The sequence below is a fragment of the Apostichopus japonicus genome, chromosome 2 (genome assembly GCF_037975245.1).
Source record: "Apostichopus japonicus isolate 1M-3 chromosome 2, ASM3797524v1, whole genome shotgun sequence".
NCBI classification, from domain to species: Eukaryota; Metazoa; Echinodermata; class Holothuroidea; order Aspidochirotida; family Stichopodidae; genus Apostichopus; species Apostichopus japonicus.
In genome coordinates, this window is record NC_092562.1 from 3,252,529 (window position 1) to 3,265,831 (window position 13,303).

The 13,303-nt window shown below is 38.8% G+C and overlaps 2 protein-coding genes across 4 annotated transcripts in view; both read left to right on the top strand.

The window, feature by feature from the left end:
- Nucleotides 1-2,369, top strand: part of LOC139974356 (palmitoyltransferase ZDHHC21-like) — a 35,692-nt gene extending 33,323 nt beyond the window's left edge. Inside the window, exon 8 of the mRNA XM_071981489.1 lies at nucleotides 1,460-2,369. Within this exon, the coding sequence (XP_071837590.1) occupies nucleotides 1,460-1,511 (52 nt within the window). The 3' untranslated portion in view covers nucleotides 1,512-2,369. The remainder of the gene's footprint in view (nucleotides 1-1,459) is intronic.
- Nucleotides 2,370-7,773: 5,404 nt separating this feature from the next.
- LOC139974386 (nuclear factor 1 C-type-like) overlaps nucleotides 7,774-13,303 on the top strand; it is a 51,839-nt gene continuing 46,309 nt past the window's right edge. For 2 of the 3 annotated variants that reach the window (XM_071981510.1, XM_071981524.1), the window contains exons 1-2: nucleotides 7,774-8,055; nucleotides 10,600-11,131. In XM_071981510.1, coding sequence (XP_071837611.1) covers nucleotides 8,020-8,055; nucleotides 10,600-11,131 — 568 coding nt within the window. In that variant the 5' untranslated portion in view covers nucleotides 7,774-8,019. The remainder of the gene's footprint in view (nucleotides 8,056-10,599; nucleotides 11,132-13,303) is intronic. The other variant, XM_071981517.1, reaches the window with a different exon arrangement.

Genomic DNA, 13,303 nt, shown 5'->3' on the forward strand with positions numbered 1-13,303 from the left:
TCTCATTTCCTTGTGGACAATTTTGTAACCTTATTCGGTTAAAAGTCAAATCACAAATTTTTGATGGCAGGAACATGAGGTGATGAGGATATCGGTAAGCATACCGCAATTGTTCAAACTCGCCGTTTCTATAGCGACAGAAAACCGCGGGAAGGAAACATTTCAAGGCTAACTGGGCTCGGGCATGCAGATAGTCGAAGTAGCACCTGGATGTTTGAATAAGATATAATCAAAGAATTATGAATATGATATCCTGTATTTACACTGAACGGTATCCCATAACATACCTCACGTGCCCCGAATATAAGAACTGCCTGAATATAACTATAGTGTCACCAAAAACAGGAACGTATACCGTGGTGCTTTAGAAACTGTTTTATACATGACGGATCTTCTTCTCATTTTGATTTTTCTCGGAGTGATATCTAGTTCCAATATCATGCTTCTCATATCCTACCCCACCCCCACACCCCCACCACAGCTTCCCCCTTCTCTCCCTCTACTTCTACACTTTCACATGTTGAATAAAGCCCATGAGATTTGACAGCTTTCGCTGTCAGCTGTGTTTGAAAGCAACTTGAAGTACAAACACATTTTTTTTATATGTAATTTTGCAGTCCTGCCGGTGAACTTAGAAGGTGTATCGTATCGGTTGCAGATAACGCCCACACTTCACTCAAGTACATGAATATTCATGACTGACGGATGTGGAGGCGTGTAGCGATGGGCTTGGAGAAAACACATAAACAACGATACCCATGTTTCCTGTAACCATAACTGTAACCATAGACAAAATTACTCTCTCACTTCTATCAGTACTATAACACCAACCCCACCACCTCATCACCCCACACTTCTTTCCCCCCTTCTACAACCTGGTCACCAAAATGTACTATAATATCCATAAAAAAATATAATAGCAGGAAGACTTAAGAAACCCGTTTTCTCCAACATACACATGTCGCACCTCCCCTTTCCAATCCCCCCAACCCCCCCCCCCCCACACACACACCTATCTGTACACCTAATGAATTTTTGGCTGTCCTCAAGTAAGTGGATATCCTCGGGACAGGAAAGACAACCAACCTCAAGCATGGTGAAGAAGAGTCCGTTGTAAAAGGGAAGCCTGCCCAGCACCTCAAGAATTACATCATACCCACAATTGTGGTTGCCTATTTCCTTTCCCTTTATGTGATTGTCCAAGATTTTAGTTTTAAAACAATTAACAATGGTCACAGGTTACGGAGTGTTCTATTTGTAGAATTCACTTCACTTTTAGGCTGACAAGCATGCCAAGGGAGTGCGTCCGATTTCACTGACGCACGGTCGTGTATATATACTGAAAGGATCAAAACTTTCGGACTTCATAAAGTTCTTATAAATAGATATAAAATATAGTGTTGTATGTGCATGCATGTTTATTTCATAATGTTCTTTAAGTACAATTTCATGCACGCAGGCCAGAGAGAAACATGGATTGGATCAAAGGGCCAAAGAGAATCAACATCTAACTTTGAGCAATTAATGTACAGGATCGGCCCTGTCGAATATAAAGGGCCCGTTTACCGGAAAAGGTGCAGCAATTCCGTGTCGATTCAGTATTTTTTATTAGGATGGATGGATAAATCTCCCTTGCCGATATATTGAGAGCCACTGACAATATATACGCTAAGAAGCCCTTAGCCAGTTATATAATATATTGGGGCCCAATGAGAACGCTACATTCATACGAAACGTTAATGTTAAATCCATCGTCATATTCAAAAGTCAAATAACTCGCCCAAAATACGTACTTTCAATTTCATATCAACAACAGATTCTCCTTAATCATCCCTTCAACACTATTGGTCTTGGAAAGAATTTGTAAAGCAATATATTTGTTTTCCTACATTGAGTTTTGTTTTAGCATCTGAAGGACTGAAATAAGGGTCTGTATGTTGAACTTAAGTATTTAAATCCAGCCACTTTTACTGTGAGCATCAGATTCATAAAGGTCCATTTATTAGATATTGAACGAATAAAATCTAAACTAACATTAGCAGTTGTCCAAACAAATTCATTTTAATTCTGTAACCTAAATTCACCCCTTCATACTGCCAAAATTCCATCACGTCAGGTGCTTGGAAGCCAAACAAAGACTGCACCTATTGAATCATTGTTATTTATCTTTAAATTTTTATTTATTAGTTTACTCATTTATGTATTTATTTTTGTTTTCAAAGACGATATCTCTAGACATCGGATGTGCGTCAGCATTTGCGTCAAAACAAAGTAGTAGATATGTATCCCGGTGGAGGCTGGAAGTTTTTTCACTGTTCTGGATTTCCCAACTCACTACGTTTTCAGTTATAGATATATCCGCATATAAAGCAGGAGGCCCGGGTTCGAATCCGGTATTTTTCACTGTTCACACTTTTCCAACTCATCACGTTTTCATGAATTATATATATATATATATATATATATATATATATATATATATATATATATATATATATATATATATATATATATATATATATATATATATATATATTACATGGCATTTGTGTAGTATAACCATTGCATTGGGGTGTTATTTCCTTCGAAAACAACAAATGGATATAACTACAATTACACACAATTCGACTATGAAAGAGATTTCTAATTCTGACTACCGCTACATATAGGGACCGCCAACTACTAAGCGTTGTATATATTGCTCAGCTGTATTAGGGTACATAATGTACTGAGACCATTGGTACGAATCCCTTCCTTGGCCACCACTTATTTTTTTACTCATTTTGAAAAAAAAAGAGTAATTTTCCCCCTTTTTAATTGTTTATACGTAACCTTAAAAGCATCTGTTAACACCGGATATATCTGTTGTAATAAATATAAACCGAGAAAAAGAGGGTTATTCCCTTGATGTAACGGTCTCCATTTGGTTTTATTATAAAAAAAAACATAAAGTAAGTGACATTTCTTTATTTTTTGTCTTAGAATATATTCAGCCTCGGTGGTGTTAATATGTTGGTATATATTAATAGAGAAGGAATATTATTATGACAAGAATGTGTGAACATAACCAACAACACAACGGAGTGAGCATGCGCATTCGCAGAGGTATATATATATATATATATATATATATATATATATATGTATTTAATATATATATATATTTATAGATATATATTTAATATAAATATATATATTTAATATAAATATATATATATATTTAATATAAATATATAGATATAGATATAGATATAGATATATATATATATATATATATATATATAGTATACCTATATCGGTAACTTACTGCATGTTGTTATGTTACATTATTTGCTCTACTCCTATGTATTGAGCACTCTTGTAGCAGGAACAATTGAACACTTGATTGAATATAAATATATTTATATATATATATTGATATATAGTAACCGTATACGTATACAGGAATGTGACATCGTTTACCCAGTGCCCTTTCACCTTGCGGTCAACGTCCTTAGCTCTTGTGGGTTATTACCCACCAGGGTTGAAAATTGAATAGTAATAATTTATTACCGGTACTGTCGAAAGAGAGAATATCGTTTTAGTTAAGTTGACCTTCTATAGTTCAGTTTTATCAGGTTTAAATGCTGTTCTTGAAATAGATCTTTTCTGTATAGTAGGTTGTAGTGGGTATAACTATCCGTATGCCAGCGAACAAGTTAGTTCTCCTTGCCCTGTATACATATATAATAGTTGTGTAACGGATATATTTTAAGAACTTAGCAATCCATCCATCCATCCATCTATCCATCCATCCATCCATCCGTCCATCTAGCTATCCATCCATCCATTCATCCACCACCCACCCAAATATGTTACCTGTTTAAGTCGCTTGCTTGGGTTCCTACAAGTTAGAATTTTCTAGGGAATACCCCTCAAAGGTCAAAAGAATGTTGCGATGCCCTGACACCCACCCATCCCCACCCCTCCCCCAACCCCCTCCCGCAACGAGTGCTCTCACCGCGCAGCATTTGTGAACTATTTCTTGTATGCCTATGAGGGCATTGTTAGAATGATAATACTTTATACCCCAAATACCGTATACTGCTTTGGCTCCGCTCCTCTCTATATGTACATAGACCTAAGCTCCGCAAAACGGTTTTCAAACTGCGAGGCATCACCAAAATGTGGGACGCGAAAAATTTCGTTACTTCGCGGGATTTTCCCAGATTTTCGGAGGTTGTCGACGAAGATTGATTAAATTATATTTTAAATAAAACCCCGAGTACAAGTCCCTATAGTACAAGTACAAAATCCCGAGTACGAACACAAACTCTCGAACACGACTGCAAAGTTCCGAGAACGAGTAAAAAGGCCCGAGAACGAGTGCAAAAGCCCGAGTACGGATACAAAGTCCCTAGTTCGAGCACAAAGTCCCGAGTACGAGTGCAAAGTCTCGAGTTCCAGCACAAAGTCCCGAGTCCGAGTGCAAAGTCCCGAGTCCGAGCACAAATTCGCACAAAGTCCCGAGTTCGAGTGCAAAGTCCCGAGTTCGAGCACAAATTCGCACAAAGTCCCGAGTTCGAGCACAAAGTCCCGAGTTCCAGTGCAAAGTCCCGAGTTCGAGTACAAAGTCCAGAACACGAGCACAAAATCACGAGGACGAGTGCAAAGTACCGGGTACCAGTACGACTTCATGAAAGGTGCTTTCTCTGTCTACGATTACGGAAAATTTACCTGAGTATACGGGCTCGAGCACCCGTACTTCTAGTCCGCTTATTGGTTGGTTCTCGAACATGGATAACTTTCCACCTGTTTCATTACAACTGTATAAAGAAGCGTTTATCCTTTGGAATGTTCATCCTAAATATTTCAATCCGACATTAAGACGTAAATCGGTTCATGTTATGACTTCATCATTAAATATGATGTAACCGACCCCCCCCCCCCCAACACACACACACAAAGTTTCACAGAGACGGATCAAGCACGTGCCAGTAACAATATGTATACAGCGAGATTGTAAAAGGATTTGTATATATCTATATCATATCATCATCATCATTGCAACGTCATACATTTTGGGGAAATAAAATCCACAACGTTCCCAACTGCATCAATACACATTTTAATAACGCTTTGATGAGGTTAGGCCTACTTGATAATGATATAACGTCATTACAACGACATTTCTCTTTAAATTGCGTAACTAAACGTATACCCAGGCTCCAATTTCAATGACACCATTAAAACGTGATAGCCTACTGTAACAGCTGATAAATATGAAGACACTAAGGATCCCGTCGAAGTGATATATCGACGTCGCACATGGAGTTTGGTCGACAACCTTTTCCTTCTTCAAACAAATGCAGGTTCCGATTTACCTTGGTTGGGACGCAATTTTTCGGGGGTGGGGTTGGTGGGGTATCTCGACTGGCCGTGAGACAACATTTTAAGACTCGGAGCGCAGTTAACATGTGTTTATACAGTGAAGACGTCGTGGGGTGCATGGTAGCGATCTCACGCAATAATATTTTTCATTGATGTATGATTTGCATACAATGTAATTTGGAAAATAATTATGTGAAGTGGCCACCACAAAGTCACTTTCTAATTTTCCACTTTCTTATTTGTCCCTGAATCCTTCACAACCACCCCCCCCCCGTCCCTCCTCGAAATCGGGAACCTCTTTGGCCTGGTCCGGCTGCATGCCCGAAGGTAAATCTGGCCCCTGAATATACAATCGTTTCATCATTATGACACATCTCTGGAATAATGTCATCACGTGGTCTTAGCACTCAAATAGAACCAAGCTGCCTGGCCGGGTTGAATGATTCACCGTTGGTGATGATGTCATCCGACACCTTCATCTTTGTTGATATGAAATTAAACCAATGCACGTGTTTCCATTGTTTCAAGATTAAACTCATCATGTCGGCGCTGCATCTTATAATCGTACGACTATATAGTTTCCGTAAAATGTAACGTGACACAACGCAACTGGCATGCACTTAATACCGCAATTGTCTGAAGGCCTCCACGTAATAACATACAGCCTACACGATATCATTGTAAAATTCAGAGAGCTGTTATCGTCGACTCATCGATTGATTAAATTAAATCGTTAAGGATATTAAAATCTTCGACTGAAGTCCAACTTCAATTTGGAAACTTGAGCAAGAAGTTGCACCTGACTTCCACGGTTAACCTGGGATGGACTTTCATACCCTACCCAAATCAGTCGGGAGGGAGGGGGGCGGTAGAATTTGCACTCCACCCCACCTTCGAAAATCCTGCGCGCGCCCGTTCCTCAGGTCTCTAACATCGCAGCCCAAAGCTTCTGCCACATGATCACGACTTTTCACCGATCGACAACTTAATTACTCCGAAAATGATTTATAGTAGAATGCTTCTAAATTTGAACCTGAGAACCTATACTGACCTCGGGCATAACTGTAAAGCCGCGAAATTATTTTATTTCTTACCTTCACCCGTAGCGTTGTTCCCACCTCAACTCCCCAACCCGTCCCGCCCCATACCCCGCCCTCCTTCCTAAACGTCACCTCAACACAAGTAAGTGTCTATTGGACTTCTCATTTCCATGGCCTAAAGTTATACTTCAATCAATCGATACAGCTATTAAATTCATTATTTTGGTGTTATTCGATACATGCTTGTATATATTCAGCTGCCGTTATTTCTCGGATACGAATGTTCGGGTTATATTAGTGAACCTAATATATACCGTGGTGCTATATAGTAAACCCCTGAACAAAACAAAGCGGTGAAAGAAATTTTTGTTGAAATTCTTGAAATGTTCGTAAAAGCCCAAAAAATATTTACTGTACAAAGATGACGTTCCAACTGTGCAATTCTGATTATAAAACCATGTGTAGTAATTACTGAGATGTATTTTGAAGCATGTGATATTAAATTTACTTTGGACTCAATCAGCGTTGCTATATTCTTTATCCGTTCCATTGCGTTCAGGGTTCACCTAAAAGCCAAATGTTTACGAAATGATGAAGAACTATTTCGCAACACTCCTTCATGCATCGGACCACGTCAAATTTACGAACGATCAGGTTCAAATCTACCACTAAGAGTTCAATCAAGCGGTTAACTTAATATTCATGATTTCTACGAACCCAGCGTAATTGTATTCCACGTAATAACAGTCACTCCATAGTTACATTGTGGTGTGTGCACAACCCGTATTTCCGTCCGCTTCGTGAGTTAACGTGACGGCTTTAATTACGGCATCAATTCCTCAAAGATGAAGAGAACCATTTAATATTCGTTATTAAGCTACAAAATTGGTAATATTCGATAGCAGTATTTTATTCTATGATCTTCAAACTTGATGCTAAGGTTGTGAATTGAATCATATGATCACAGTTATCAACGGCGTATGTAAACTTATGAGGTCATTCATCTTTTACAAAGTTAGGAGAATAATTACAAGATCAAAGGAAGCTGCAACGCTGATGCTTTGAATTGGTTGTTCATTCAGTTTTCGTGCACTTTTTTAAACTAAAAATGACTAAATAATTGTTCCATTTAATTATTTTGCTTGAAAATTCTGCATGATACAGTATCGATGAAGTAAAGTGTTTTGTTTTCGCAATGTTTCTCGTTACGGTTAATGCATAATATATTTGAATTTAGCTGTCAATCATTACACACATCGAGACGACACCCCCTAACACAGCTATTTGATTGGCCAAAGTAAACAGTTATTTTCATATGCAAATTAGGAGGACTTGCCCTGCGCGGGAAGCAAAACAAAGCCATTGCAACACATCATACCCAAAACAAACCTTACTACGCCATAAGGGTTGACTCAATACTTCAGGTTCACTAGCCAGTGAATTTCTTTACATTTTCGATGTATTGCCGATAGGAAGCGTGCCAACGTGTAGGAATCTAATACTTCATCCACAAAGTTTGCATCTGAAGGGAATTTGAGCCCTGCTTCATCGAAAGACTCTTGTATTTATCTATTTTTTAGCTGTGGCTCAGCAACGTCGATGTTCGCGCATGTGTGGTTTGCAATCAGATACGACCATGTCAGTGGTAAGTCATTTTCAATTCTGGTTTGTTTACTTTCTTTAATTCTGATTTTCGAAACAAATTTGACATTTTAAAAGTACTAATAAGTTGTAATCGATGCAACACATTTCAAAGATTACATAGTGACATCTGACTTCGTAATTTGGTCCGACTTTATAATAATATTTACGACAATTCCAAGACGAATTCCAATGTTTACGTTTAATTGTGAGGTCAACATCGACATAGTAGTTAGTATACATAGCCACGTGCATGCCGGTGTTGTGTCAGCACTGATTGTTCCGTGGTATTACAACTGCGTAGCAAGCAAGCAAACGTGAAATCAATAGGATAATTGAGGGTTTATTGACTGATAACCTTTAGATATGAATAAAAACTTGCATAGGCTACCAAATAAGCTATTTGATATTCCAAAAGCAGTGTTGTTTATATAATTCCGATGGGGCTAGATAATGATAATTCCCTAAATTTCTATGAATGCATTGGCCTGAGATTTTCGGTAGGCGACGATAAGGCCGATGTGTACGTGTGTTGCTGTTTCCCCGCGTACAAACCGACGCCATGACGATGTTTGCATGTAAGGCTCAGCCTATGCTACATCAAAAATGCATGAAATGTGTTGTAAAGTAGAAACTTTAAGTCATGCAAAAGCTGTAAGTCTTGTTAAAGTCGGCTTATTGTTATAATAGTCCTAGGCTAGGCCTAAGTTCCATGCTTGTAAGGCCAATGTGTATCATGTGCATGTGAACCATGAAGCCAGGGTTAGGGTAGGCTTAATTGAGATTTGTCATTGAGCAAAGGATTATTACCCTATGATCTGGACCTAGGCTTGTAGGCGTATAGGGCATATGATTTTCTGGTTGGCCTATTGTTAGACCGTGACACTTTAACACCATCCTTGCTCCTGTAGCTTATTCAGCTAGTCACAAATAAGCCAAGTGGTCCAAATGAAATACTATAGTATGCCATGAATTCCTTAGAAAAAGAAATTTATTAGGCTAGAAGGCAGTTGCTAATTGTGACAATTTGTTCAGTGAGAGATTGTAAGGTTAGAAGTTAGAACTCAAAATCTGACCACAAAATATTCCAGTAGGCTACTCTGTTTATTTGTCACGTTGGTAAGCGCAACCATATGAACACAATCCTAATGTATCCCATGGTCCACTAGTAAAAAAGCAGCATAGTGATAACTGGTGATACCTATTTTCTCACTGGCTAAATAGTTGCTAGGCCCAGTGAGGCTCAGGACTTATTTCCCAGATAATGGTCAGATAACTAAGTACCAGCTCTGTCCCTTTTTTTTCCCCGTGATGGTTCGGTGACAAGAACTCTCCTACCCCCGTATACAGTACATATTGCTACAGTTACGTAATTACCAGCTGCCAAAGGTAAAAGTTTACAGCAAAGAGTGGAAAATCTTGAAGAATCTAAACCCAGGTTGGTGTTGAAATGGTAAACTTGGCTTATCCAAGCAATTGCTCTAAATTGGTCCACCAATTTATTCTCATCCCTCAGTGAACCATAGTTTAGAAGGCTGTAGTCCTGGATAATTAATTGATGATTAGGTTATAATATGTTATTTGGTTATAAATTTCTTACGGTGATCTGTTTTGTTAGTGGTTTTGGTTTGTTTTGTTTTTGAGTTGATCAGTTTTACAAAAATCTTGTACACCCCTGTTGTTCTTCTTTGTTTTCGCTAAGAGCACATTTGTGTGACGTTACATTGGTCCATTCATATCAAATGAAAAGCTGACAGTACATTTTCAACTCAAAGCTTTGGCTTATAATTTCAAATGTTTTCATATAATGGGTGTTTCTGCTTAGATGCAGCCAACGGTATTGCCATATAATGGAAAAGAAATGCAAAATCTAATTGACACATGTATTTTCTTTGGAGGGAAAGGGGAGAGGAGGGGGGGGGACAAGGGGAGAGGTGGGGATGAAAGATGAGAGAAGGACCTGTTAACCCTAGAAGATTTCGAAGCTGCAACCGATCTTCAGATAATGACCTATGGTTTGAGGACAAAGGTCACACCGGGTAGATTGGTACAGATTTTTTTCTCCTTTTACCGAAGTAAAGGAATTGAGCAGCTTATAAATCATAATCCCCGATTAGTGAAGTAATCAATGACAAACTGCATGATGCTCAATGCAATCTATTTCACCAAGGATCTCATGTAAAGGAAGGCGGACGTGTGTTGATCTGTGTTCGTAAAAGCCCACGAAGGAAGGAACACTAAAACTCATTCAAGCTAATCAGCAATTTGCAACTACAGTATAGTATATTGTATTGTAGTTTAGTCACAATTCATACTTAAGTATTTCATCTCATCAAACAGAGATCTGTTGTTAGTGCAATCGTGGCACATTGTACAAAAGAATTGAATTACAACGTGATTGCATGCAAATCGTTTCATCTTACACAATAAACAGCTGTCCCTGAAGATGCAATCATAACATGTATTACAGAAGTAGTTTTGGTCACGTCGTGGCAATTTCCACTTTGGAAGAGCCCTGATGCTATGTATTTGCTGTTTATTTTTGTAGGATGAGTTCCACCCATTTATCGAGGCGGTGCTGCCTTACGTCAAGTCGTTTGCATACACGTGGTTCAACCTGCAAGCCAGAAAACGGAAATATTACAAGAAGCACGAGAAGCGGATGTCACCATACGAGGAGAAACAGATCAAGGAGGAACTGGACAACGACAAAGCAGATGCCAAGCAAAAATGGGCGTCGAGATTGCTGGCGAAATTAAGGAAAGACATCCAGCCGGAGCACCGCGAAGACTTTGTGTTGAGCATCACGGGGAAGAAGCAGGCGTGCTGCGTGCTCAGTAATCCCGACCAAAAAGGCAAAATGCGCCGTATCGACTGCTTGCGGCAAGCAGATAAAGTATGGAGGCTGGACCTTGTTATGATTGTTCTTTTTAAAGCCATTCCCTTGGAAAGCACGGACGGCGAAAGGCTGGTGAAACTGCAGGCCTGTACGAACCCTCTTTTGTGTGTGCAGCCGTTTCACATGGGAGTTAGCGTCCGAGAGCTGGATATGTTTCTGGCCAATTTCATCATGGCACCGGGTAAGTGTATATATGTAATAATTGATCAGATTTCATCATCTAGGTAGGTGCTAGCTCTGCCTGCCTATAATTTATATTCTACTTTGCAAAACAGCGATAACGTGTACATATTTGTCGTGAAACGCAATCATAACTTATCACGTTTATAACATGTGTTGCCCATTGACAACCTTCCTTCTACAGCAAATCTATACATATGTTCTCCAGCGCACTGTTTTATTAACTCTGTTAGTATCGGTCAGGTCAGGTGCATAAACCTCTAAAAAATCAGTTTGTTTTTTCCCCCCTCCAAATCTGACTACTGTATATTGATTATTAAGCCTTATTTCTTTCAAAGATTGAGGTAACCGTGTGGTCTGTTTTCCAAGCTTTAACATGTCCTGTGTAATCTACTGTACATGTCATAGTGGAAGGCAATTTTAATGTTAGTAACAGATTTTACTCAATTGACATTTCAAATGTTGGCTTCTTTGGTCGTGAATCTAGCCAAACGTAATGTTTCTGGTCAAATCCAACAGTACCAGGGTCCCACAAGCACGACATACAGGTAGATTCAACTGTTTACGTAGTTCGGGTCAAAATTGAAAATATTATTGAACTTTACCTACAAAATTGAAGCCATCCCGCCCAGCTGATCAAATGAACAAAGTATCATTCGTAAGAACCGGGTATTAATTACATCAGAAAGGAAAATGTGATGACATATTTGGGCGATTTTAATTTCAGTCCAAGTTTACAGCATGTCATGCTTCCAAAATGCCTGATGCAAGAAATTACCGTGGTAACATCATCCCGATGTATTGTTTAGGAGCACAGGAAAGCTGTAAAATTTTTAAAATAGTTCGTAATTTTCATTCAGGGGGAAAAATAGTCGCTCGTGATGGCACCTTTTCCATGACGATGAGAAATTTTCCCAATTTGTTGTACATGGTAACACAGGGTACTGGACACATCAATTCAAGTCAAGGTTCACATGCCACTCGCAATAACGTTAATTTAAAATTATCTACGGAAAATTACCGATACTCTCATCTCATTACCTAATCAAATAAGTCTTGGAGTACTGAAACAGATCGTCATATTGGGGTGGTTGTGATTTGGAATAAGACCACATATATACAGTAGGAAGACTGTCATCGGTTAATTAAACCAGAAAGCTATCTAGCAGAGAAGGTGTCATTTAGAACATTGATCGTATAGTATAGTGTTATAAATAGCGGTATTGTATGTTGTTGGATTCACCAGTGTCGTGCAGTTTTCAAACCAGTGAGGAAGTAAAAACCTTTGCACAGTACTAACTGCAAGGGATAATTTAGATACTGACACACAGTACTACTCAGTGTTTGTATTTTGTGCAGCACGTTTTTCGACGGCTAAGATTTTGGACTCTCGCAACTGTAGATGGTCGTTCAAAAAAAAAAAATTTGAAACAAATTGATGTTCATCTTGAATCATGAGACATGGCCACATTTTTTGGGTTCAACCGTAGCATTTTGAGACATGATACTGGATAAACGATTCCCTGTCACTGCACGTCAAAGTGTACAGTATACATTGCAGTGTGCATACGTAGTGCCAGTCTGTTCCATGAGTACTCTGGATATCCCACACCCAGACAGGCACCGATATTTCTACTCATACGTTACAATACAGGTTACTTAAAACGAAGATGATGTACTGTACAAGTATAGTTTTGCCTTTCATTTCCTTAAAACGGCAATTGACCTCCACCGTTGACTAACAGTACACTGAAGCACATTGAAAACTGAACATTGTGCACTTCATTAATGCTAACTTACGAGTGACAATGTTTGAAACATGACGCAATCGATTGTTGCTTTTGAAAACAAACAAGACCTCTTATGAAGACTGCAGCTGGAGCCTGCAGAACAGCTTGTTGAAGATACAGTAGTGCAGGCTTGTGTATTGTATAATATGTTTAAATACTCTTTGTCCAGGCGTTTCCAATTTTGTAAATTACTGTATCTTGCCAAGTGCTGCCCTATGTGTCAAATAGTGGGGTTAAATGTACAACCCTCAGCAGTCGTAGGGTTTGGATAAGTGCTAGCATCTGTCAATAAATTAAATTTTTCTAGGGCCAATCCCGATGACCATGAATTCAGTGGAATGCTAACATAGACAGTGGTTTTTAAGTACTGTCCTCTCTTGATT